The 28,000-nt window shown below is 39.2% G+C and overlaps 1 protein-coding gene and 1 non-coding gene across 5 annotated transcripts; both read right to left on the bottom strand.

Moving 5' to 3' along the window:
• On the bottom strand, positions 1–27,995 carry SMC3 (structural maintenance of chromosomes 3). 4 transcript variants are annotated; one of them, XM_061372641.1, is made up of 29 exons: positions 27,849–27,995; positions 22,487–22,562; positions 20,946–20,984; positions 20,084–20,151; positions 19,637–19,708; positions 19,190–19,269; positions 18,543–18,621; positions 17,113–17,230; positions 16,423–16,598; positions 16,158–16,238; positions 15,811–15,975; positions 15,167–15,288; positions 14,543–14,756; positions 12,963–13,066; positions 12,647–12,746; positions 12,063–12,223; positions 10,678–10,819; positions 9,339–9,489; positions 7,526–7,678; positions 5,621–5,772; positions 5,251–5,409; positions 4,438–4,545; positions 3,922–4,030; positions 3,059–3,306; positions 2,732–2,944; positions 1,821–2,012; positions 1,466–1,643; positions 782–888; positions 1–477 (listed from the first exon to the last, which is right to left on the bottom strand). In XM_061372641.1, the coding sequence occupies exons 1-29, from the start codon at positions 27,861–27,863 to the stop codon at positions 406–408; spliced, it is 3,654 nt and encodes a 1,217-aa protein (XP_061228625.1). In that variant the 5' UTR covers positions 27,864–27,995; the 3' UTR covers positions 1–405. The 4 variants fall into 4 exon arrangements, with proteins under 4 accessions (XP_061228625.1, XP_061228626.1, XP_061228627.1 ...); XM_061372642.1 differs by lacking the exon at positions 20,946–20,984; XM_061372643.1 differs by lacking the exon at positions 19,190–19,269 and having other exon boundaries at positions 27,849–27,925.
• LOC133222753 (U1 spliceosomal RNA) lies at positions 8,262–8,419 on the bottom strand. Its single transcript, XR_009728366.1, has one exon. It is a non-coding gene; the product is annotated as a U1 spliceosomal RNA (small nuclear RNA).
• Positions 27,996–28,000: the final 5 nt, after the last annotated feature.

The raw sequence follows: 28,000 nt of genomic DNA, 5'->3' as shown, positions 1-28,000 counted from the left end.
TTACAGCAATAAAACCATTCATTTTAATTGAAGCCATAAAAAAAAATCATGTGAGGCAACAGAAACAATAAAATTATACTTAAGAAGGAAGAGCCAGCACTTTCTGAAGAGCTTTAAAACAGCAACAGACACTTTACAAAAGGTTTGAGGGAAGAGAATAGAATTTCCAAACTACAGGTACTGTATAAAGGTAACATTAACAGTTATCTTATAAAATACAGCAACAGGGACAAAATGGATACTCAAGCTTCTTCGAAACTAAGCCTTCTGTGGTCTTGGTTAAAATGTATGTTCAAAAACTATTTTAAACAAGGACTAAATACTTCTTATTTCAAATTTACAGGTCCTTGGCATAAACATAGCACTATACACATCTTCCAAACAAGCAGTTAAGTACAGTTTTGCTTAACCATGCGTGGTGTCATCTTCTACAAAGTCTTTGGCCATTTCTGCTGTGATCACATCAATGTGACTGACCTAGTAAAACAAAAAGAAGTGAACAGTTATTGCAGTATCTGCTGCAGAGTAAGACAGATTTTTCCTGAAAGCTCCAAAACTCAGCAGCAGGCCTACAACAGACTGCTGATTTCCTTTAAAGAACATAACGGGACATCTGTAGATACATGAATTCTTTTCAGGAGGGAGAGAACTTTTACACAAGACTGTGATGTAACTAGAAATCCATCACTGGGTAGGACTGACCCCACTCTGAACTCGTGTTAAATCAAGTCTCAAATGCACAACCTGATAAGGTTCCCAGTAAATGCTTCAACATACTTACCTTGTTTCTGAATTTTACACCATAGAACTTGTCAGCTGACTCCAGCAGTTCAGGCCTGAAAGTTGTTGTAATAAACTGAGCATGTTCAGCTAGTTCCATAATCATATCTGAAAAAGAACACAAAGGCTTTTTAGTAACGTAATCTTTTCAATGAAGCAGGACAGGTCTTAATATAAGACAGGCAAAGAATTGGCTATTCTTTATTCAAAAAAAGGTTTTGGTTATTAAAACAGAACACAAATCAAGAAAGGATCCGTACCAGTTTTTTAAGTATCATCATTAATTCCAGTACCAATTCTCAGAAATACAGCCACTCAGCAAACTCAGTCGGGTATTAAAACTTCTCTGATTAAAACCAGAGTAAGCACTTTTCCAATGATCCAATGATCTAAAAGTTCATCTTCATTAAACAAAACTACACTTAATATCAGGGCTATTTCCACCACACTGAAGTACAGTAAGCAGTCCCTTTAAACACAGTAGACAATACAGAGCTGCTACCTAAAACAAAGTTGATGAGAGCTTCAGAAGGCACCAAATTGAAGTTTTATTCTAAGAAAGTCTAATTTCAGGATATTAAAAAATGTCCTTTATAATTAAAGGCTTTTACTTTAAACATCAGACATAAGATGACAAACTACCACCTTCAACCACAATGAAGATGAATAAAAGGCAGACAGGTACCTGAAACAGCTTTTCTGTGCTGAGCATCCAAGGCTTGGTCGATTTCATCAAACAAGTAAAATGGAGCTGGATCACATTTCTGGATAGCAAATATCAGGGCTAGGGCCACCAAGGATTTCTGTCCACCTGAAAGTTGCTGCATTTCTCTCATTTCACCCTGCTTCCCTGTGAATGATACCTAAGAAAACAATGCAATAGCAAGATGCCTTCTAAATATTAAACCATAACATCTCTTCCTATTATAGTAAATAAACAGGACCTGTTAAATATTGCTTTTTAAAAATACAGTTAAACTGCAATCTAAACAAGTATTTGGAGTACTCCTGAGTAATGAAACACAAGTATTTTTCCTTACCCTTATGCCAACTCCAGTGAACTGGTCTACCGATGGGACACTGCTCTGAGATCCAGATCCCCTTTCACTCTCAGTGCTGCCTTCACCTTCATCCTGGGACTGACTCCCCTCCACATCTCCTTTCTTCATCACTAACGTGGCCTTGCCACCAGGGACTAACTTCTGGAATACTTCACTGAAATTTTTCGACACCTAAAAGAGAAACAGTCAATACATCAGCTCATTTTTACATAGTGAAATCCAATGCAGACAACAGCTGGTTTTATATGTTCACACTATGAATCTGCTTCAAAGCAGAGATCCACATTCATCGTAAGCAGAATTAGAAGTGAGAAACATATGCTATACAGAGCTTGGTTTAAAAGCATCTAAACCAACTGTTCTTGTAGTATGAAAATATTTGGGAGTTTTTTCAGGAAAATGGTACATTAAAACATAGAGCAGAAGCAAAACCAACTATGATTTATTTCAGTAAACTTCAGATGAGATCTCAGTTAAGCAAATGACCATTTAAGAGAACACTTAACACACTTCGTATTTAATACTCTTTGTTAACACTAGGAATTACTTTCACTAAATCTGGGGAATGGATTTGGTGCAGGATTCTTTACCAGACATTTCCTGCTAAGGGCTGTAGATAGTACAGATATACTTCCTTCCTGGTGAATCCAAGATGTTTAAAATGAAGCTAGAGTTGTAATACAACCAGGATTATAACCTTGGTAACACAACCTATTTAAAATGCCAGCCTACTTTTTTATCAGTATTTAAACCCCCCACAAACCTCATTACATGAGAGTGGCTTCTGCTATTACAGATGTATGTAATATCTGCTACTACATACAGCTGCTACATAATGGGACAATTTGATTTCAGCCCCAGCGTCTTTACAATTGTTGCCATTTTGTTACCTGTTTGAAAGTCAGCTGAATAGCCTCGTACTTCCTGAGCTCAAGGACATTCATCAGTTCCATGATGGATTTGTAGCCCCTGTCCAGTTCCTCTTGTCTTTTTATCAATTTTTCCTTCTGCTCTGAGAAATTCACAAACTGATCTAAAGCTTTTTTATTCACGTGGCTGTATTTCTTCAGTTCTGTATTGCACTGCTCCAGTTTGCGGAATAACTGTAAATGGAAAACATTGAAGTATCAAAATGATTTGCAGTTCTAGCCACTTGTGACATTCAAGATGTTTGTGGCAGTAAGATTTCAGGTCATGAAGCCAAGCACACTTATTACCTGTTTTAAACTTAATGTCTGATATTTTTCAAAAGCCTCTTGTGGAAGCGAACCCAACTCTCGGATTTTCTTCATGCATTCCTCTTTCTTCTTCAGGAGCATGCCTTGCCTGTTAGTCATTTTTTCAAGTTCTTTTGTATCATGGTTAATGGCATCCATATGCTCCTTTTCCATGTTCTTCCAGCGTTCCATGCTCTTCTGGAGCTCTTTAATTCCTGCTTCTGTTTTGTCAATGGAATTATCCAGATCTGAGATATTGGGTGAGAGCACAAAACCCAAAGTGGTAAGTCTTATATGCCTGCATGAAATCAGCAATTATCCAGTCAAGTATTTATAAAACAAAAAGATAACCTAAAGAAAAATATTAAGGAGTACAAAGAAAGACAGAAAGCTCAAAATTTCTTTCTCTTTTTCACCAGACATACATATGGCTTTAAAAGAAAGCCTGACAAATGTACTAAAATTATATTGCTAAAGTCTAGAAAGAGAAGCAGAAAAGTTTGAGTCATACAGATGATGTTACTTGGTATTTGACAGCAACCTGGGTTTAGACAGGTTAGACAAAATTCAAGAACTATATAAGATAATGCTTTTACAAAGGTTGCTTCAAAAGTACTATCCCCAGAAGCCTGCTATCACCAACATATATTACAGTGTGCAACTGTCAACATTTCCTTTTATGTAGGACATGCACAAAATCTTGTTTCATTGAAGTAAGTTCCAAAAATCTGTTACACGCTACGTAACTACTACAGCACATTTGAAATTAATTATTACATCTCATACCAGGGTCTATTTCTAAACTCAAATATGGTACATGTGAACTTTCAAAACCCTGGAGAAAAAGAAATGATGCTACCAACCATCTGACCGTGCCAGTGTATCTTTCACTCGCTTGTTGATAGCCTCAAGTTCCGATGTCGTGGCAGTAAGAACTGTGCCACCTTCTGTTTCTCGAAGCTCATTTAGTTCCTATGGGACAAAGTAAACGCCACCAAGCTTCAGCACAGAGGGTAAACAGAAGTGTAAGCCAGACAAACAAGTTATCTTCTGCTACTTTATAAATAACTCTATTAAGTATTTTAATACAGTTTTAGAGAACAGTTTGATTTTCAAACCAATCTGTCATGATAATGGTCCTGTGTATATATAGGCTGTGTATTTAGAGTGGGATGTGACAAAAATTCGCATGCCCAATATACTGTGCTGAAATTTCGTAAAACACTCAACTCTGCTTGTGCATACCTATGGGTATTTAAAGCAAAACCCACCACTGTTAATGCAGAGTAATGAATGACTATTTATCAAATGATTATCATTTTAAAGGCCTGAAAATAAACAAACAGATTGTAAAAGCACATTTAAGAGAAAATCCTTACTTGTTCCACTTGGTCTAAGCGTTTTCTCAGGTTCTCATTGAGATATGTTTCAACTCTTGTGATAATGCCTTCTAGTTTAATCCTCTCATTCAAAAGCTGTCTGTTTTCCTGGGAAAATAAAAAAGAAAGTATTAGTTGCCTTACCTCACTCCTAAGAACTCATTTTTAACTTGTCAAAAAATAAAGACAAAAAACAAACCCCGTCCTTCACACTGTTCTCGCACAGAATTGCACAAAATATCACAGTTTTTTGGAGTGTTGCTCTGATTTTTTCAAGTAGAAAAGCACCAAATGGCAAGTATTTGTGCAGTTGTTTAGTGTAAAAGTCACCTGTACAAATCAGTAAGTTTCTTAAACTGTATTAGCTTCTGAATCCAATTCATAAGCCTGGAAGAGCTTTACAATCTATATTTAAGTAGTACTTTAGCAACACAGATGTCAGACAAAGCATTCGTTTTTGCATCCCAGGTGCTTAAAGGCATTGTTTTATTTTCCCCAATCTGTTCATCATTCCTTTCAGGTAATACCTAACATTTGTTTTTGTAAACTCCCAAGACCAGGAACAAGGAAACTACTGATTCTAATATAAGTGGCCATAATTCCCACAAAATACAGCTTGGAAATTCACTCAGCCTTTGAGAAAAACATGCAAATACACCTCGCAGGTGAGTAAGCTCCAAACACGCCTGACGACTCCTGATGAAACACCGGTTACACTGTATTCATAAGTGACTTTTCATACAAAAGGACAAAAATAAGTTTATTGAAAAGAAAGGTACAACATTTAATAGCAAGACATTTTCACTTCCTTACTTGCTGTAGTTGGCGAATTTCATCATTAAGAGCATCCACACGTTTCTGGTCTTCAAGACTGAGCTGAGACAACAAATCAGTCCCCAGTTCTGCTTTTAATGATTCTCTAGTTGACTCCATAGCGTGTAAACTTGCCTCTAAGCTCTGCAGACTGCGTTGCTACGGAACAGATATGAGACACAATCATTCCTCAGAGCAATCTCCAACTTTATACGAATTTTCTGTTTACATAAATGTATTTTGGTGACATATCTCTAGTCATGTTCTCATACTATGACGTTAAACAGAAAGGAAGGCAAGTGTAACAGTAATCTTAGTGAAAAAAATATATATAAAACTAGTAACAGCTTTAAGTATCCCCATACTATACCTTAGGCATAAAGGTCTTTTCTGACTGCTGCCTTTTCTCTTTCAGCATTTTCATCTCTGACAAAATACTGTCTCGAGAGGCTTTAAACTTTCTCTGTTGTGTCTCAATTTGCTGCATTTGGTTCATTAGCTGGTCAATCTCATTGTTAATCCATACCACGGGCTAAGGAAAACTCCTTGCTGTAAAAGGCATGCTATACCAAGTTCCTTCAACTGATATTGTTCGGCATATTCAGCTGCCATCAAAATAAAAACATTCAAAACACCCATAAAACCAAAATATTGAGTCAGATGGGAGAAATCAAGAATCTCTAACAAAAGTAACCTGGACAACTCATCAACACCAAGAACAAACAAGGAAAGCTGCATCTGGTTGTTCATTTTACAATGTGGCACTCAGAAAAATACAGGGATACATTTGAACTTGTAAGGGAAACTCAGGGCTTACTAAAGATTTTGACTTACTTTATAGCAAGAAAGATTTCTCAGTTCCAGAACAGCAGTCCCTGTTGAAAGTTCAATTATAGTTGAACCAAAGGGACTACGGTCATTTGGTAATTTAACTACAATCAGCAGGAATTCAAGCTCCTAGTTAGAAAAAACATGCTACCTGTACAATGCGCACTAGGGGTAGCGGTAGTGTGAAAAATACTTCGTGCACAAATCTTTTTAAAACCATATGCCTATGTATCTGTAGTTTAGGAAATACCTAAGGGAAGAGAAAATGCCACACTGAAATACAAAATTGTAGGCACACAAACTGGGTCCTGCACATTGCCTATATGGAGTTAGGAGAAGGGTGAAAAGTATCCATCACTGCTGGTGCATGCAAAGCCAGTTGGCAGGTTCAGTCTATTTAAGTCATGTTTAACAGGCCATTTTGACATTCTTCTACTGACTTAACAAGGTACATATGTACTTCTAAAGTTTTGCAGGCTTCAGTGTTCTGCTTATCTGCTGCCCAAAAATGTCTCTTAATGCACTGCTGCAGCTCAAAAAACAAAGGCATTTAGTTCAAGGGGCAGAATGACCTGGATAACGGAGGAAAAAATTGAATAAGCCTCCCTTGTCCCTTTGAGATGAAGTATCTAGAATTCATGTACACTGTAGCATTAAAGGGATTAGAGAAAAAGTTACTTGAATATTTGCACAAAGATGCTGAAAAGACTGAACTGTCATGCAGCTCACAGTTTAATTGTAATATAATGCTTTCCATCTCCTCTCCACAGTGCAAGTGGACTGTGTAACGCCATTTCAGAACACAAGCACTAAAAATACTGCGTGAGTCACATGAAGCAGTGAAAATTCCTGCAGATAACAAGAGTATCTGGGTATAGGAGTTACTGCAACAAACCCTAACAGGAATAGAAACCCTCATACTGTAGGGTTTAACCTCATCTCTAAGCTTTAAGGATCAGGATCAAATTTTAACAGGGACAAATCATTACAGCTCCTTTCTTCTTGAAGCTTACAGTACCAGACACTCTCTGAAGCAAGCTACTGGAAAAGGTATGTTCCAATTACTGTTTTTCAGTCAAGTTTTTCCAGAATGGAAGTTTCACCAGCAAGTTAACAGGAGCGATATAGAAATTAAGCAGTGGTATAGAAACAATTTCTTACCTAGCTGCATTAATCTAAAAAACAACAGATGTGCTTTAAAATCTGTTACCTTCACTGGTTGTACACCACTTTTCAAAAGCAGGGATTTTATTTGTTTCTGTTTTATCATTTCTTTGTTAACTAAAATCCCTACAGTGCCCTAGAGAACCAGGCTGTACAAGCAACAGTGAAAATAAATGCCACAACTAACACAAAACACTAACAAAAGTTAGTAACTTTTCTTCCATGTATTACTGCAAAACAGCAGCTTTATCATCATGTAAGCTTTCCCCAACAAAAAGGATATTTTCAATGTTTCTGCGTAAGTTTTCATTGAGTTTTGCTTCGAGTTCACCAAGTTCTTCTTCTGCCTTTCTAACATCTTTCTGCAATTCAAGGCGAGACTTCCTGGTGTCGTAGTAACCTCCAGTCAAAGCACCGCGATGGCTGACCTGATCACCTAAGAGCATAACAGACCATTAACTGCACACTATGCACTGGCCATATGTTCAGAGCACTTTCTATAATACAACTCTTCCAATTAACTAGAATATTTCAACTAACCTACAGAAGCATCACACCGGTATCAGGAATTGCATATATTTGTTTACAGCCATTACAGATGCTGGAGAGGGACTCTTCATCAGGGACTGTAGTGACAGCACAAGGGGTAATGGGTTCAAACTTAAACAGGGGAAGTTCAGGTTAGATATAAGGAAGAAGTTGTTTACTGTGAGGGTGGTGAGGCACTGGCACAGGGTGCCCAAAGAAGTGGTAAATCACTGGCAGTGCTGAAGGCCAGGCTGGACAGAGCCTTGGGTTACATGTTCTGAGGTGTCCTTGCCCATGGCAGGTTGGAACTACTTTATCTTAAGGTCCTTTCCAACCCAAATCATTCTGTGATTCTATATTCAGTTTAAAGCACATTTCCTTTCTCAAGACCAATGCAGACTTAGAATCACAGAATAGTTAAGAGCTGGAAAGTACCTTAAGATCATCTAGTTCCAACCCCCCTGCCATGGGCAAGGACACCAAAAATTTAAAAAGAAAAAAAGCAGTCCCCCACTACCACAAATTATGCAGTCAAGTTTGCCACACTTGGGGAAATCGCAGAGGTCAGCACATCTGGAGTGCAAGGGATGAGCCTCGCCCTGGGAAAACCACCTGCTTGATCATGTTGTCTCCCCTGCCAGGTAAGTATGATCTCCTTCTGTGATCTCCTTTAAGCATTACCTAAATTTTTTTGCTTGTTCTGAATTAACTTCTGAAACCATGCAGCTCTAAGGAAAAAGATATTTCCATGAAGGGGAAAATGCAAATGTCTAGCACTACCAGTTAAAAACCAACCCACATCAGATCTCAGATCTTCTGTGAGAGGGACAAGGGAGCTGAGTAATTAGCAGCATCTGCGGCTTGTAGAGTATGCTGTTCCTGAAAAATTAATCACTTCCTCCTCAGGCATCCTTAGAAGTTTCTCATATTGACTTTGAGACAAAAAGACAACAATTAAGACTGCAGGGAATCTGCCCTCCAGGCAACTGACAAGAGGCACAGATTACTTCAGGGAACATAACATGCAAACATGTCTGGTACAGAGAAAAATTCACCTTGCACCTCTCAGTAATTAAAACTGCATACTCACACCCTAAGCACTAGTTTGAATTTGTGGGAAATAAATGCCTGTTAAATTGGATTAAACAAATTGGATGAATTCAGACCTAATCTGCTTTACAATTATCAGGATGGAAAGACATAGCTACTGATTTTAGATCACAAGAAAATTCAACAGCTTGTGAAGAAATTCTGTATTTAGAAGCGGTGAATGCTCCATCCCTGGCAGTGTTCAAGGCCAGGCTGGACAGAGCCTTGGGTGGCATGGTCTAGTGTGAGACTCATGGCAGGCGCTTGGAATTAGATGATCTTAAGGTCTTTTTGAACCCAAACCATTCTGGATTCTATGAAGCATGTACTTAACCGAGTGCACCCTTGCACATCTCAGTCAAGAACACTATTATTTAAAATAACCCATTTTGACAGCACTAACAGACCATGTTTAATGAGCCTCACATTTCAGGGACTGTGTTTTTACAGTAAATGACACATAAAATTGCAGTATTTACCTTCCAGAGTAATACAATCCATAGTGAAAGCTCTGGCCAGCTGGGTAGACACTTCCATGCTACGACAAATTAGAGTCTTTCCAAAAACATGTTTGAAAGCTTTGTCAAATCTTGGATTGTATCTCAGTTTACTGATCATAGGAATGGCATCCTGAAATGACAGTGATTTTAATGAGAACAACATACTGATACAAATGTGGCACGTATATTGCAACTAATGCATGTATCAGTATTCAAGAGATCTCTGGAAAAAAGGAACTATTACCAAGAGTAAAAATGGAATACGCTCTAGCCTGAAAGTTTAGCATAGCATATTCACTGAATTGGCTTCACAGTCAATAATCTTCTCAAATGAAGACTTCTGGGGCTGTGTGTATCATTACTTACATACAAGATGTCGAACCCTGATCTCAGAAGCACAATAGTGTGAATGATACATTGGAAAAAAAAGCTGTCAGTTGGTAGAAGGATGACACACTGACTGAACATTCCCGAGAAACACAAATACTCTACGGAAATCAAGTGCAAGATTTGGCAACTTTAGCATTTAATGGTAGGCTTGAGCCTTAAGTCAACCAAGAGTGTGTCATGTCATGAATCTCATCCTAGGATTGAGCAATCCAATCAATTGCTACTGAGACAATTCAGTAAGGATCAGAAATTGGCAGTAAAAATGCTTTCCACTAAAGGAATTACTCCTTTCTGTACAGGGCAGGACACAAACATTAACATAGTTTTCCTAGGAAAGCCCTTCCAAAATAAGCACACTACAAGTCTGCTTGTTTCCTACTTTTTTCCTGTATTTATCTAAGGAGAAAAAAAGAATCTATTTTGAAGATCTTATTCCACCATGAATATTGGAGGAAGCAGCCAACATTTACACAACTCACTGCTAAAACTTCAAGTAAGAGCAAGTATTTCGTTGAAATTATTTCAGAACTACTTTTAAGTCACTGAAGGTTTATTTATGCATTTTTAAATCTAAGAAACCCCAACTCATTTTCAGTAACTTTGAGAAACTGTCCATAATTGTAACACCTAACATAGCTCTTCAGTTTTTCCCCGTGGCAGGAGGCCACAATAAAATTCTACCACTTTTTAGCATCATTTATTTATTTATAAATGTGAAGATAAACTTTAAAGAGCAAATACCTAGTAAGAAAGTATTTTCCTATAGCAGAGGGTTTTTTATGTTGAGAAGCATACATTAGAAGTATTTTATTACAGACATTCACCAGCAAAGCAAGTGGTGGGCAATAAGCAACACACATAAACAATTCCAAACATCAGGCTTTGTAATTCTCAAGTAAAGGAAGGTTTGAAAGGAGCTTAAACTCACATTAGTCTCAGGATAAGCAGTATCTCTCACATCTAGCTTGTTCAAAGGGAGGAAAGTAACTTCTCCAGGAAGGTTCATTTTGTTAAATTCCATTAGGATCTTTGTACTGACCTCATCCGAATCCACAATGTGATAAAACAACCTAATTAACAAGCCCAACAAATAAGCAAAATTTTAATGTGCTGAAAGCACTAATGTATTTCTGTGGGAAGAGGAACCATACAGGTACCAGCAAGTAACAAACATAAAGCTGTATTCCATTTTCTCTATGAGTCTGTGCCTTAGAATAAGCAAGTGGATGCACTCTGTTCACTGTCATTAAAATGCGATCAGCCAAGAATTTCACACTCCACCCTGCAGTCACAAAAGCAGTTCAGTATGCATACAGAGTCTGGGTACACAGCCTTTTTTGGCTCCACTGCAAACCTTGTATCAATATACAATATTCATCCCTCTCTTCATGGATTTAGAGAGTTTGCATCTTACTTTTCTCTACACCATTAACAGAGACCACATCTACCTCCCAGTGCATGCCTGCGACTAGCAGAAGAGGGGTTGAAAGAAGCTAACTTTTTTTTGCAAACTGAGCTACAATTTGTTACTGCTTTTTGTAAACTATGGGGCACAAGAGGATGTAGAGAACTGTGAAGCACTTTGAAGAGACGCCTTTACTCATGCAGACACAGATGAGGGACATAGAAGAGGGACAGCATTTCAAATTGCAGTAGCATCAACATTTCTTTGTGATAGCCTGCAAGAGCATGTCACCTCTGTCCTCTTACCTGCCCTTATGCCACTATCTACATTTCATTAAAGCAAGAATTTGTATGACTACTCATAAATTAGAACAGTGGACTGATCACTCAAAAAGACAATTTATATTAATTTGAACTGCCAAACACTGCAAGAAGTGATGGATCACCCATCGGGCACTTACTTCTGGAACACGTATTGCACACAGACTCATTGACACTTGAAGCCTTTTCAGATAGCTTTTAAATAGCAGGTTAAGAGACCATTCACATCCATGAGATTTTCTACTGTAAGTGAAACAACTTTTACTGACTGTTAACCATTAAAACATTAGCACTGCTTACTGTTGAATTCATCACACTGGAAGATGCCACCCATTTTATTCAGTAATTTATTCAGGGTTTTTCTTTAGATAAGATCAAGAGCAGCTAGACTAATTTTAAAAGAGGCAGGATTCTTCCTAGTTCTTTCTCAAAGAAGTAGCAGTACAGTCATGCTACGTAGAAGGTACTTTAACCAAAACCGGACAAGAGCTCAAATTCAAAAGACTACAAATTTCAGGTATCAACTGGCACCAGTAACTGTCACACAACAGCTGCTTTAACTTAAGTCTTACTTAAGAACACAATTACCTGTTCCCTGCAGTAACTTCAACACAGGTGTAAAAAGCTGGCTCACATTCAAAGTTATTCATCACAATGCCGTGATAGCCATTTAGAACATGCTGGTTTATGCCTTTTCGACGAAAGTGCTCCAAAACTTTGTTTATGCTGTCTATCCCATTCAGAATGGCCTGTTAAAATACAACTCATTATTGTACTGCAATTAAGAGATGTAGAAGTAGTGTCCATTTTAACTTTGTCAAAGTTCTAGCCTGCTTTCTGTCAAGTTTTGATACTCTGATATAAAAGATACTTTCAGTATCAGTCCACCATTTTCAGGGAGTTGTGTTTTTTTTAAGCAAAAAGAAATCAGAAGTGCATGTTTCCCATTTCTGGCTCTCTCCTCTATGACCCTGACCTTACAAAACTAATTTCCAAGGGGTTCTAGAGCTACAAATATTTGAAGAATTCCACTCCCAAATATAATTTGCCCATCTTAAATATGACATTAAGACCACAACCAAAAGAAATAACTGTCATTTCAGATATGATTATGACTTGTCCTTTGAGAAGAAAAGCTTCTACAAGGAATTCTCAAATACATGGGATATTACCTTTCCTGTTGCTGCTCTGAGAAGCTGCTGTTTCTTTTCTAAATCCTCTCGCTTTGCAGCGAGAGCTTGTTGCTCTGCATTCTCTTCTCTCCACAGATAACTACAGAACAGAAGAAAACATTTTAAGTGTGACTGAGGTCTGAAGATTTTTTTACTATTATTATTCTCAAAGACTGCTAATCTAAGGGGAATGAGAAGTGCAGGAGTTCATACATGGCTCGATTTCAAAAACATACCTACATGCCATGTTAACAACTACACAGTTGGGGTCCTTCACATTAAGTGAGATTCAGACATATTTCAATTAGTTACTAACTTTCTTTCACTCTGTAGTTCATCCTTTTTATTTTTCACTTCATAGTATTTTCTGTCCAGTTCTTCAACACGTGCCTTCACTTCATTAAGATCCTGGTCCAGTTTCTAACACAAAGAACAGAACAGTATGAAAGTACAGCTCACTCTGCTCAAGAAAAATCTTCTTTTTATTCAACACTAAATTACTACTGAAAATTCAGAAACAATTCCTACAAATGTCTTAAACAATTCACAAGAAACTGAAAAACCACTAAGAATAAATATATCTTTGTGAGGAAGCAGTAACAATGTGACATTATCAAGCAGACTGCAAGACAGGCACTAAGTTGAACTGTGCCTGTGGCTATTTACAGGGAAATGTCTCAGTTATGGTAAGGAACTAACTCCAAAGAGTAACTATCACACGCATAACTGTAATCATGCTCTAAAGTAGCATTTGTGATAGGAACGTGTATACCAGTCTTGTGTATCATGCCATACTGCTGTTGGTCAAAATTCTCCAGCAGTACTAGTACTTTACCACAGCTCCTGTCAGCAGTGAGCTGTTTAAGCCAATGCATAGACATCCTCCCTTTCTCATTTAACACTTGCCATTTTCTAAGCAGCTCCAGGCTAGCACTCAGATGTTTTCATAGTTGTCTGTATACAAAAGGACTAGCTGTGTTCTCAAAGCATAGCCAAGTTTTTCCAGCATAACTTTCCAAGCTCTCACCCAAGACACCTCCCCTTTGAACAACAAAAGTTCTACAGCTCTTAGCCTAAGCATAAATCAACCTTTCCTTACAGAGAAAAAGAAAACCAAGATATGTTTTTAACAGGAATCAAAGGCATCTTCTAATTTGACCTCTTCAATTCTACAGAACTCCTACTGAGCAATACAATGTCAGTATTAAATGCCATTTCTTTCATTCACCAACTCAGAGAATCTTTACTTTGCTAATCCAAACAGTATCATAGTAGAACACCACTATCTTTGTACAACTGCATTCCTAGTCCATCAGGCTGATCCTCCATTCTGGTAAATATATTACACAAAGACCAAGAACACTGTCTCTCAGCACAATATAGCGGCACTGGAGCTCTCCCACCATAAGTGCAGTTTTCACACTCCTGTAGCTCCAAGCGCGAGTGGTATTTTTGGATTATACTGCTCTGTTTCCAGTGCAAGAACTGTTTCTGGATAAAAATTCACATCCAAATGTTACACAGATAATACTTAGACAGATGAATTTTCTAACATGGATAGGAATGCAATCTACAACTTCTAACCAGCCCCAGCTGTGCAAAGGTGCAGTGTCTACAGCACAGTTTAACAGATCTTCTGTTTAGGGAAAATTAGAGAGGAGTGAAAACAACCAATACAGATGACACTTCAAGGAAAATACCAGAAAAAGTCAATACAGAGTAGTGGGATGCAGTGAGTTTAGCATTTATCTGCAGATGTTTTCACTTTGTAAAAGACTACACCCAACCAAAAAGTCTCAAATTCCCTATAAACAGGCACTAAAATCTCACTGTCCAAGATAAGATTGAGCATTTAACCTTTCTCTCAAAAACACTGACAATAAGCTGATAACTTACACTGTACTGTTCCAAGTTTTTCTCCTTGTTTGCCTCTGTATCCTCTAAATCTTTGTGTATAGCTGCAATCTGCCGCTTCTTGTCATTGATGGCTTGATCTAAAGACTTTAGCTCTTTCTTTATCCACTTATCCCTTTCTTCTTTGGAAGTAAACTGGCTTCCTCGACCTTGTTTTGCATAAAGGTCTGTTCTTTCCTGCGTAGCTTGTGCAAGCCTATTTTGAGAAGGGAAAGACATGCTGTATTATAGAGAAATCATGAATTTAAGAGCAAGCATTAAGAATTACATAAGAATTTTCAAGAAGTGGCAAACCAGGCTCTAAAATTTAAGCCCCAAATCGTTAACAAAAAGGAAAGGATCACATTATAAACCATAAAATTATCCAGAAGACTTCACAAAACAGGAAGCCCACAAGAGCCCACAAAAATAGTTCAGCTTAAAAGTTAATGTCACCAAACACCACTCCCCAGCAACCATAAAGGTAGCTTTTTACAGACCATCTGTATGTACATATAGCTACCCCATCCTCAGGCAACAAGTAACTCTGAGTTAAGTGCACATATGCATTGTATAGACAGTATCTTTAAAAAATGCTTTGACTCCCCACTGTAGAATGCTACAGACCTAGCAATTCCCCTCTCTTCTCTTTCTTTTACACTGTTGAATTTTGGCTCTGTTTCTGCTAATTCTTTCTGCTTCTCCTCAATTTTCTCCAGAAGCTTTTGTCTCTCTTTTAACAGTCTTTTCTGAAAGTCAAACAAAGCAGTATTTAAAGTTAGGCAATATCAGGAACTCTACTATTAAATTCACACTTCTAATGAATAATTTAATTGTGAGATGCCATCTTCTCTGATGCTACACGGTTTCAATGTGTTACAGAAGTCAACTGAGTTCTAACCAGGACCGTAAAGAGGGATGAAACGAAGCATTCTCAAGAAGCTTAACTACACAAGCAAGAAAGGTCTGTATGGGCCAAACAACCAAGTTTAAATTAGTTCTACAAACAAAACCTTCCTTGCATCAGTTAAGATCAAAAAAATTATAGGTGTTTTATTTTGCAACATGCAGGGTGATAAAAAAAGGATCACAACACAGAAATCTATGTTTTACATCCCCCAGAAGCACATTAAGGACATCATAAAAACTAAGACATCTGTCCAGCAAACCTTAGAAGATTATGAAAGGCAGCAGTCTAAAACCAGATCTTAAATGTACAAGTATGCTAAATCATGCCGATAGCATTTTAAAACTTCACTGCTGTTACGTACTCTTTGTTCACTGTTGCCAGCTAATTCATCCTGCAGGTCTTTAGCCTTCAGCTCTAATTTAGTCCTCTGTTTAATCTGTTCCTGTCTTTCAGCACTGAGTTGTTCTTTCTCTTCTTTCATTGCCGAAATCTTTGTCTTCAGTTCTCTAACTTGCCGTTCTATTTCCTAGGCAAAGTACGTAGTGTATTAAACACGCTTCAGGCAACAAAACCCCACAAGATTGTTATTAAGTACATCAAGATCCATTAAAAGTGGGATTCAGTGGCTTCAGACCACCTCCACCACCCTCAAGAAAACCCACAAAGCAAAACACACCTCTGAAGAGCCCTTGTTAGAAGTATTCTTACCTCCATTTTGTCTCTAGCATCTTGTTGTGCATCTCTCAGCTGCCTGGATTTCTCTCCACTTGTCTCTCGTTTGGCAGACAGCTGTATGGAAATATCACCAATAGCTTAAGTAACAAGATTCTGGCTTAGTAGTAGTTCCACGAAGAATATAATTTGTTAAATTAGTGAAGAATACAGACAGCATTCTACCACAGAATGTAAAGAAAAGTGTCAAAAAGCAAATCAACAGCTCATGTCGTATTTTGTATTAGACAAGCTATTTCACCTCATCGAGCTTAGCTCGGGTTTCATTCAGCTCCTGATTATAAATGGTGTATTCCAATGCTCTCCTCATTTTATCCCATTTCTGGTACTGCGCCAGCTCTTCTTTCTCCTCTTCTAGGGTATGCAGTCGCTCTTCAATGTATTTCAACAACTCGTTGATCTTTTCTCGCTTGCCCTCTTTAGAAAAGATGACAAGATTGAAATTCAGTTAAACACTGTAATACATTCCCATGCCTTTAGAGCTAGTGAATTTCCTTCAATGATTATTTGTTAACATTTGTGAAATTTGAAAAGGAGAACCCATGTCCAGAAGTTCACCAAAAAAGCATCCCAACAGCAGAACTGTTAATACTAGTTATGTAAAGCACATACGCAAGCGTGTACTCTCTTGGCTCAGACACTTAAAATGATTATAGACTACATTACATAAACTTCAGTGTTTGCCCAGCTGAGTTTTGGATCACTGCTAGGTGGTATCACTTGTGTGTTGTGAACAGTACAAATATCCCTACTACCTCTGCTAAAACGTTTTAGTAATAAGAGCACACACAAAGTCACTTATTAAACCTTTATAGATAACATATCACAACTGAAACCTATCTAGCAATTAGCTTTACTGAAAAAGCCATAAACCTTTAGAGTCAACGTAATTACTGTGGCATAAAACATTCATTTATTAAACAATTTTTACCTGTTTCTTTCATTAGTGAAATACTCTCTTCTTTGCGCTCATCATACACTCTTGTACCAGCTACTTCTCTTAGTAACTTCAGTCTTTGAGAGTCAGGCGCTGTGGCCATCTGGTTGATCTGAAAATTCAAGATCAATGATTTCAATAGCCTGCTCTAGATGTATGGCTAACCACAAGAGCTCAAAGACTGCACTTTTTTTGCTGTGCCTGCTTGCCTGAGGTTTTGGCAGAAGATTCAGATACCTAGTATATACTATACTGCTTTTCTTTTGAGGCAGTTACTTTAGGATAGCAACTACTCTGCTTATAATGAATTCTGTTAGGCTTCAAATGCTACCAGTTACTGCTAAAACTCAAGATACTAGTGCTAATGTACATTGTACAGGTCATTACTCACTCAAAACCATGCATGAAGAAACTCAAGTTTGGGCTTTTAAGTCCTGGTGCTAAACCAAATAGTTTAAATGCCTCCATAAAGCCACAACAAAACATAGGGGTTGTAAATCTTGGGAGAATTCAGGTCATGAAACACTCATTAATCCAACATTAAATCAGTCATACAATTAAACCCAAGGAAAAAACTTCCCTTTGTCACAATTTCAGTAGTTGCATCCTTTCGTAGGAAGGTAACTGTTTCTAATTTTTATTACATTAAAGCCAGTATGCGTATCGTGGAAGTAAGAGTCATATTCATCAATCCCCACTACATTCGTATGACTTCCAGCTGAAGTTTTCTTCCAAATACACAAGTTCAGCTGACTAGGAAAATTTATCCTGATAAACATCTGAGAGACTGTACTGCAGGGTCAGCATCTCCTTCATTCCCCTCTGAAGTATGCCTTTCAGTAATCTTTTGAAGCTGACAGTTATCAGTGGCTCCATGGTGTCCCACCCTGTGTGTCTGCTGTCTCCAGAACTTTGTTCTTTGAAAGCCTTGGTAAGCTACTTGGGTCTTAAAGACGAGGCCATGCTGTGAGTCCATTCCCTGCTGTGTTTTCACTTTTGGTACTTTCAAATGTATTTCAATTCCTCCTCCACTAACAGCATTTTTAGCCTCTTAGAATTTTCTTCAGTTATTTTATTGCCTCATCTTAAGACCCAGAAATCTATGGATTTTCACTGAAATAGTGATAGAAATTAAGGTTTTTATTCAAGTATATGGAAAAGCATGAGACTGCAAAGATTACCATGAAAAAAAAACATTGTTCTAAACATCAACATTAGAGACTTTAAAACTTTTTTTTTTTCTTAAAAAGGACATAAACTACTAAAACACTAATACTTGCAAAAGCAGCATCGACAAGAACTGCTTCAAACTAAAACAGATTTAGGTTTTGGTTTAGTTCTGCAATAACAAAACAAAGTCTGGCATTCAGGAAACACAATATTCTTGACAGCAATTTCTTCCACTTTGTGAAGGAGAATCTTACCTTTCCTTGTTTGACAATATAGTAGGGATTACTGCGAGAAAATCCAGCACTTTCAAGAAGATTCATTACATCATTTTTCCTGAAATGTTATTGTGAAACTATTAAAAATGCTCATGGTAAAAAGTGAGAGCTGTAAAAATTCAGTATCACAGCTAAAAACTATCACAGCTATCCAACACATACTACAATCACTTTATGTAATGCATGCTCTGTTTGAAAAACCTTCTTTACTTGATAATTCAAAAATTAAACGAGAGAACAAAAATGGAAAACTATCAAAAATACTATAGCATTACAGAGATTAAGAAAGAAGCACCTCGAAGCAAAGGGGGGCAAATACAGGTAAAGATACCACATGGAACGATAGGATATGAAGCAACATGAAGTCTGGTAACTTTTCTATTAAAAAAAAGTCCTGAGAGAAATACTATATAAGCACTTATATATTAATGACTGGATTAAACTGTAAATTCAAAGTCTGCAGTCTACTGCACAAGGACTGATGTCTTTGCTGTCAAACTACCAGTACTCAGTATTATACAACTGAATAAATTTATTTCAGTCTAGAGATGCAAGTGTTTGGTTTGACTAAAGAATTTCACAGGAATACTACTAACTGCATTCAGCTAAGGAAAAGAAGTACCTACGTCACCATTTTCTTGTCTAAGAAATACTGGTCCTTCTTGGCTCCAATGACTCTGCGAAGTGACACTTCCTCCTTATCAATCTTAAGGAAACAAAACCCAGTAAATCAAACTGCTTGCAGTAAGATTGTATAACTAATCCAGAACAATTATGGCACTTTCTACCAAAATTGACTGAGGCACTGGAACAGGTTGCCCAGGGAAGTTGTGAATGCTACACCCTTGGCAGTGTTCAAGGCCAGGCTGGACAGAGCCTTGGGTAACATGGTCTAGAGTGAGGCATCCCTGCCCATGTCAGGGGGGTTGGAGCTAAATAATCTTAAGGTCCTTTCCAACCCAAACCATTCTACGATTATATAAAAGCTGTTATTGTAACAAAGACTTCTGTAATCCTGAGATTACCAGAGTTTGAAATTATGGTCTATTTCCCAAGTATCACTTCCAGCTTACCGGCAGCCTGTTGTCCGAATTGTCAAAGATAATTTCCACAAAGGCTGAAATAACACGAGGGCCTGTCCCTTCCTAAGGAAGGAGAAAATTTGGTTAGATAATTTCCATCTTAGAAGGATTTTGAGCTCAGTCACCTCCCCTTTTTCCTGACAACCCCACTGCCCCCTTTACATCCAAAGATTTGAGAGCCAAAAGCATCTATGTAAGATCCAATACCTATTTTTTATTTCTGAAAGTCTGGGCTACACATTCACCAGCATGCATTATCAGCTTAGTGTATTACTTTGTAATAAATTCCCTTTTGCCAAAGGGAAACAAAAAACGTTTAAGGATGCTTTTAAAATAATTGGCTTCAAACAGCCACAGCCCAGCAACTTACCATTTCTGTAGTAACACTCAAATGCATTAGCTTATTCTTTAGTCTTGGTGTTATACAGCTTCACTTACATGCAACAAAGCCAGTCTCTGCTCTGGGCGAAGATGACTAAACTCATCACTGAGGACAAACTGAATTGCTGTAATAAAATAGTAAAGAAACAAAAGATTTATTCTTTCCTTCAGGGAGATATGCAGCAGTTTCTTTAACTCAAAACATACTGTTTTCCTACTGTATAGTACAGTCATGACACTGCTAATATCTTACAATGTCAATTAACTTCGTCACTCAGCCTGCTGCACACCAGAATTACTCTGTCTCATCGTCACCACCACAACTGTTTTACTGCATAAGCTTTAACAATGCTGCACAAGTAGGGAATCATGAGCTTTCCTCTACAAATACACAGCACACAGGCTAAAAATCTTGCTAAAATACTTATCACTTGACAATTTATAAAGACTACCATCACAAAGCTACCAACCTCTGACTGGCACCTTTGCTCCTCCACTGATGCACCAACCCTACAAAATCCCCCTCATAACATTACATTAAAAGGTTGCGTAAGCTGTGCCACACTGGCATGGAACCAGCTCAGAACTTAGCCACTAAGAATGTCTTGAGCAACTGCAAATATCACAATCAGCTTTCAAAGAAGGGTGACTTTTAGAATCAGTTCCTTCCTGTAAGTACTTTTTGCCATTTATAAGTCCTAAAAGGCCCTTAGTAAGAGAGGCTGAATACCAGAGAAAAAAAACTGAAGATAAGTATCAGACAAGTGCATTGACATCTGCCCTCAATCACTGTCAAATAACTACCAATCTGTCACTCCTTGTTGAAGCGGAACAATTGGTAAAGCAACTTCAGGCAAAAACAGAGAAACCTGGTAGCATCAGCATCCCCATGCTATTATATTAAGAAATCCATGCTCACCATAAAAGAAGTTGCTTTTCCCAGATCCATTTCTTCCCACTGAAAATTAAAACACAAAGTACAACCTCAAGTTGACATAGGTTAATGTTGCTGCATTAAATGTTGCATATACATATTCAAGAACAGAACCCAAATATAATACAGCAATAAAAATTTCAAGGGAATGAGGCAAACTTAGTAGGTGGATTACTTAGTCAGTGTCTGAGAACAAGAGAGCAGCCCTTTCCCCACTCAAACACATTACCAGGACTTACAAACTCCAACACTATCCCACAGTCAATCCTACTTATTCCCATCCTTTTCTTTTTAATACTGATCTCCTGGTGAAGTAAGAACAGTAGACTTAAATCAAATTCTTCTGGGCACTGCACCAATTCTTTATATTTGACCAAAGGAAAACACATGCCTTTTATGAATTTCAAGTAACTAATTCAGCAATGTTTTGTTTGAAAAAAAATAAATAAATGAAAGTAGTACTATATTTAAAAAACAAAGGCAGAAGAACACTGCACTACACTACATACAGTAATCATGATGTGTTTCAGCACAGCTCAGTGTCTTATCTTTAAGATCAGCACCTACTGCATTAACGTTTGAACTGCCTGCCTTCTAACAGTAATGAACATCCCAGGCTTTTCATCCCTTCTTGACTTCATGCCCTCTGGATTCACCTCATCCCAAAAATACTTGAGATTGCTATAAGGTCTTAAAAAAAGGCAAAAAATAATGAAGCCAGATTTTTTTTTTTACCTTTTAAAAACACAAATACATGGATAGATTTAGCTCCTGCTGAAGTAACATGAAATAGGACACGTTATTCAAGTCATAGCCGCTTTTTTCCACTCTCAGTGTAAATCCTGACCACTAAGTTTTTATGTCCAAAATTTTCAGTTTCTGTCGTTGTCAGCAGTCTCAAAGTTGCTGCACAATCACTAAAGTCAATGCAAATGAAAAGGCATGACAAGGCATCCACAGGGAAAAAAAAAACGGATGAGGCTTGAGACTGGTGGACAACAACATACTGATAGATTAGGTGTTATTGATGAAGCTACACTTTCAAATTTATACTTTTTGACAGGCCACATTCCAGAAATTCATCCCTCCAAAGCTGGAAGAAAGAGGATCATCTTCTCTGCAGCCATTTACAGTAGCCAGTGTGCTTACTTATTAAAAATGATCATGCTTCCACACACATACAGAAAGAATCCTATACAAATTCCTTGCTGCTGTTCCTGCAAGGACAGCCTTTAAAGGCAGCCTAGCTGATAGAGATCTCCACATACGAAGGAGCTGACAAACATCACTCAATTTCTGAAGAGTCAGACATACTACTGTCACCGTAAAAGCAAACAGTACCATTACTTTGCTTTGTGAGTGGAATATACCTTGTGACATGTTACAGGTAACTGTAAGGAAGTTTCTGAAATAGAAAATACAGTCAACAAATGTAGGCAGATTATTAAAAACTATAAAGGACTCTGATGTGAACATCATCTGAAAGAACAGTGCAGCTCCAGTTATGTTAGAAGTATCAAACTTACCAATGACATTGTGTTTTGAGCTGAATGGGTCCACAATGGTTTGGTCCCTGTAGCTTCGAAAGCCCTGAATGATCACCTAATGAGAAGAGTTATTTTAATAAAATTCTCTCTGTTCTTGAGGCTTTGGACTATAAGATTTTACAGAATATTTCCTGTCAATTGTACTTGATCTCCCCCATCCTTCCCACACGCACTTCAACCTTCCAGCTTATCAGCAACTTGTATCATAAAACCTGCCCCTCACCTAAGCATCACTTTAGGGACAGATTTTTCTCCCCGCATTACAAGAGATGCTGGTACTTTTCTGGGCCAAAGCACAGTGAAAGTTCCAAGAATCTTTTTGTAACAAACCACACAAGAAAATGTATTTGTATCAAATATTACATACAGGAAAGAAAGCCCAAATATAACAAATACTTACCCTAAAGGGTCAGATTTATAGTTAATTTTTATAATACAATCCACACACAGCATGAGAATTCTACCTGCAAACTCTCCAAGTAGAGCAATTGCAGACTGCAATAATTACACCAGACTCTAGTTATTTTATACGCAATACAATCTTACGTTGTTTTACTGAACAACCTAAAGGGAAAAGTTAAAAAAGCAAAATATCTTGGTTCCAGTGAATTCACTTCCTAAATGGACAAATACAAACCTACACAATTAACTTCAGGAGCCACATGGCAAACCAGAAGCAGCATGTCAAATTCCAACTCTTCCATTACAATGTGAGGTTTACCAGGCCAAGGAACATAGAAAGCACAGAATGGCAATACCCTAATACTTGTGTGCTACGTAGCAGCAAAGTGGTCCAACAACCAGCACACACATTCAAGCATTAAGCAGCCTTTTCCAAACATTAAAGCTGAAATACTATACAGCAGCTCTGCTCTGCTTATTAACATATCAGCCACTTGAAACTTATGATGTTTGCAGATCTCTCAGCAAGAACACTTACAAAAGGACTAGAGCTGACATTTCATCATTGTCCTTCACCCAGCTCTTCCCCAAAAGAAGCGAGATATTGTTCAAATAATGCCAATGTTTCACCATGACAGCTATCATGAACTTGTTAGGAAGACAGCAAAGCATCTTACAAAATATTTCTTACTGCTGAAACTTAGAATATGAAATTATTTAGCCTTTGGTTTGTTTGTAAAGGTGTATGGTCCCATCTCCATTCTCTGTTTTCTTTCACATCTTCGAATATAGTCCATATTCCAGAAGATGAGCATTATACTTGGTACCTGAGAAGCACATACAAAAGAGCAAAAAGCCTAGAAGTAATACTGTACACATTAAAGCAAGCCTTTCCCCCCTACTACAAAAGCCTGCATTAACTGTACACCTGAGCAACTTAAGAAACAAGTACCTTCAAATCAATGGCATAGGACTGGTAGCATGCTATAGAAATGGTGGGGAAAAAATGCTGTCCATAAAGTTCAATAGACAAAAGACTGTGAAGAAAGTGCCCTGATTTATTCACACCAAGTTCGGTCTTAAGTCTTTCTCCCATTATGTGACAGCCCATTATCAAGGATTATCACAGAAAACTACTCTTACCACCTGTTCATACTAATGGATTAAAACCATCTCATTAATACCAAATGAAAATGCCATGTCAGACAGCAAATCAAATATTGGAGTTCATAAAAATCAAATTAAATAAACCTTAAAGACATTAACTAACTTTCAGACATCACAGAGACATTTTCTTCCCAGGCAGTATGGCTTGTCAAAGCCTCTTTGCAAGATTATTACTGGAATCTGAAGCTAAGTATATAGGTAGGCAGAAAACTATTAATCCTTGACCATCAAACATCAGACTTAAGCACCAGCAACAGGAAAAGGAAGAGTCTTCCAGTACAACTTCCTCCAATACCTTGCCTATCTAAACCTTTTTGAACTGCAAGTGTCTGTGCTCCCTCTCCTTGGGCAAGACAGAGTTTTCATTTCATACATGTACTTATCTAAATTCAAAGCACCCATATTGGGAGAATATGGGAGAGAATTAGCTACACAGGATTTGGAGAAGGCTGAGGTTCTGAATGACTTCCTTGCCTCAGTCTTCACTGGCAAAGGCTCTGACTGCACCACCCAAGTCTTGGAAGGTAGACGCAAGGACTGTGAGAATGAAGAACTTGGGCCCACTGTAGGAGGATCTGGTTTGAGACCATCTTAAAAACCTGAACGCACACAAGTCCATGGGTCCTGATGAAATCCATCTTCGGGTCCTGAAGGAGCTGGCGAATGAAGCTGCTAAGCTGCTGGCCATCATATTTGAAAAATCATGGCAGTCAGGTGAAGTTCCCGACAACTGGAAAAAGGGAAATATAACCCCCATTTTCAAGAAGGGGAAAATGGGTGACCCAGGGAATTACAGACCAGTCAGTCTCAGCTGTGCCTGGCAAAATCTTGGAGCAGATTCTCCTGAAAGGCATGCTAAGGCACATGAAAAACAGCAAGGTGCTTGGTGACAGCCAGCATGGCTTCACTACGGGGAAATCCTGCCTGAGCAATTTGGTGGCCTTCTATGATGGGGCTACAGAACTGATGGACAGGGGTAGAGCAGTTGATGTCATCTACCCGGCATTGTGCAAAGGTTTCGACACTGTCCCACATGACATCCTTGTCTCTGAATTGGAGAGACATCAATTTGATGGATGGACCACTCAGTGGATAAAGAACTGGCTAGATGGCTGCATGCAAAGAGTTGTGGTCAATGGCTCAATGTCCGGCTGGAGACCAGTAACGAGTGGTGTCCCTCAGGGATCAGTGTTGGGACCGGTCTTGTTCAACATCTTTGTCGGTGACATGGACAGTGGGAATGAGTGCGCCCTCAGCAAGTTTGCCGATGACACCAAGCTGTGTGGTTCGGTTGATACGCTGGAGGGAAGGAATGCCATCCAGAGGGACCTTGACACGCTTGTGAGGTTGGCTGATGCCAACCTCATGAAGTTTAACCATGACAAGTGCAAGGTCCTACACCTGGGTCAGAGCAATCCCAGGCACAGCTACAGGTTGGGCAGAGAAGAGATTCAGAGCAGCCCTGCGGAGAAGGACTTGGGGGTGCTGGTCGATGAGAAAATGAACATGAGCTGGCTTCAGTGTGTGCTTGCAGCCCAGAAAGCCAACTGTATCCTGGGCTGCATCAAAAGGAGTGTGACCAGCAGGTCAAAGGTGGCGATCTTGCCCCTCTACTCTGCTCTCGTGAGACCTCACCTGGAGTACTGTGTGCAGTTCTGGTGTCCTCAATGTAAAAAGGAATGGAACTGTTGGAACAAGTCCAGAGGAGGCCATGAGGATGATCAGGGGACTGGAGCACCTCCCGTATGAAGACAGGCTGAGAAAGTTGGGGCTGTTCAGCCTGAAGAAGAGAAGGCTGTGTGGAGACCTCATAGCAGCCTTCCAGTATCTGAAGGGGGCCTATAGGGATGCTGGAGAGGGACCCTTCGTTAGGGACTGTAGTGACAGGACAAGGGTAAATGGGTTAAAACTTAAACAGGGGAAGTTTAGATTGGATATAAGGAAGAAATTCTTTCCTGTTAGGGTGGTGAGGCACTGGAATGGGTTGCCCAGGGAGGTGTGAATGCTCCATCCCTGGCAGTGTTCAAGGCCAGGCTGGATGAAGCCTTGGGTGATATGGTTTAGTGTGAGGTGTCCCTGCCCATAGCACAGAAATAAATCTCTAGTATTTTTGTAGTTCACCTGTATCCTAAAAATATCCAGAATGGAATATTTCACCTCCTTTATTCTCATAAGAACCTGAAAATCTCTATGAAAAGGTAAACCCAACCCAATAAGGTCACTATTTTTGGCTACTCCTATAGAAGCACAAAGTTCTACTACTCACATACTCAGGGACCAAAAGGGTACGATACAGGGAGACTGAACATCATTTCAGCCACTCAAAGATTTTTTCCTAGATAGTTTCTCATTCCACCCACCCTACATATTCTGAAGCCTCGTAACTTGTTCATTGCCTTGTATAGCCTTGGATTAAGAGTTAAATAGTTTAACTCCATAAATGATTTTTGGGAAGCAACAAAATAAGGGATACTGGTGGAACTAAATTCACCCTTATCTGCTTTGTTCTCATGTTCACACCTTCTTACACTGTCTTCTACAGCTCCCTGAACAGTATTGGTTTTTGGCCACCTAAATTTCTTTTTTTCCAGATGAAACTTATTTCCCCTATTCTGACATAATTTGGACTCCTTACTCTGATTCTATGTATCTTCACTACTAACTACTTTTGTGCAATTCAAACCTGAAAAACAAGAATTCTTATTCAAAGACTTTAATGCAATGCACACAATCAAAAGGCATTTGAAACACTCCCTGGGCAGATAAACAGTTGATGAAAGCCGGATTTTTATGCAGAACACACACTTTCAAACATGATACAGTATTCATCTTAATAGAGTTGCAGACTGTCAGAAATACAGGCCAATTTTGAGCCCACTGAGAAATGTGAATCCATGCATAGGCAATGGTATGAAAGTAGCTGTAAAAATTCAGCTATAGTATACTATGCAAGAATATACTATAGAAGTAACATTGATGATCGCCTCAATCTCAAAAGCAGTTTGGAAGACGTCCAGACAAGGACTTTGTTTCTAACTGCAGATTGCTCATCACGGACGAAATTTTAACAGGTTATATGGTCCATGCCCAGGGGCCTAAGGCATCCCAAAGAGTAACCTGTTTCTCCTGGTGAAAGGGGCAGACAGAATCAGTTTTAATTCACACCCAAAACACACACGTTTCCTCAATGAAACCACATGCAGGTACAAAACAAAGAAAATAAAAAAAAAAAAAGCCACAACTTTTAACAGCTGAAAGACTGAAAAATGCCGCCGAACGGCTTAGGAGAGCCCTTTGTCTACAAGCCCCACACTGGTAGGAGCCTCCCGACCCTAGGGCGCGGCCAGGACGACAGGGCTGCCCCGTCCAAAGGGCCCCGCAAAGCCCGCCAAGTCTTACAAAGGCCTCCCCCAGCGCCACTTCACACCTGCATTCACTGAAGCTAGCCGCAGGAACCGGCGGAGGCCGAGCACCCGCTAGCTTACATGGCGGGACTGTCCGGACTGGGCCGGGGATGCTTCCCCTCAGCAACAACTGCAATCCCGACCCACAGGACAGCGGCAAACCAAGCACAGGCCTTCGGGCCAGCCACCAACCTGCGGACCTCTTGCCGCGGGCCGGAACCCGGCTCTGCCGCTCCTCCCCGAGGTTGAAGACCCCCCTGGCACAGCGCAGAGCAGGCCGGGCCAAACCCACCCAAGCAGGCCCAGACCACGCCGCGCCGCGCCGCGCCGCACCGCACAGGCGGGAGGCTTAGACCCCGCAGGCTTACCTGCTTGATGTACATGTCTGCGACGGATGAAGGAGGGGCCTGCCCTGGCGCCTCCTGCCGCCGCACGACCCACCCTCACTGCCTCTTCCCGGTACGAGTACTCGGCGCGACCCCGGGTCGCCACCTCCTCTCTACCCCCTCCGACTCCCCAA

This window comes from Neopsephotus bourkii, unplaced genomic scaffold (genome assembly GCF_033783945.1).
Source record: "Neopsephotus bourkii isolate Nb327-2 ecotype Australia unplaced genomic scaffold, CSIRO-AGI_Nbou_v1 NB_1615, whole genome shotgun sequence".
Taxonomy (NCBI): Eukaryota; Metazoa; Chordata; class Aves; order Psittaciformes; family Psittacidae; genus Neopsephotus; species Neopsephotus bourkii.
The sequence above is the reverse complement of the archived record's forward strand: the minus strand, read 5'-3'. Positions and strand labels throughout refer to the sequence as shown.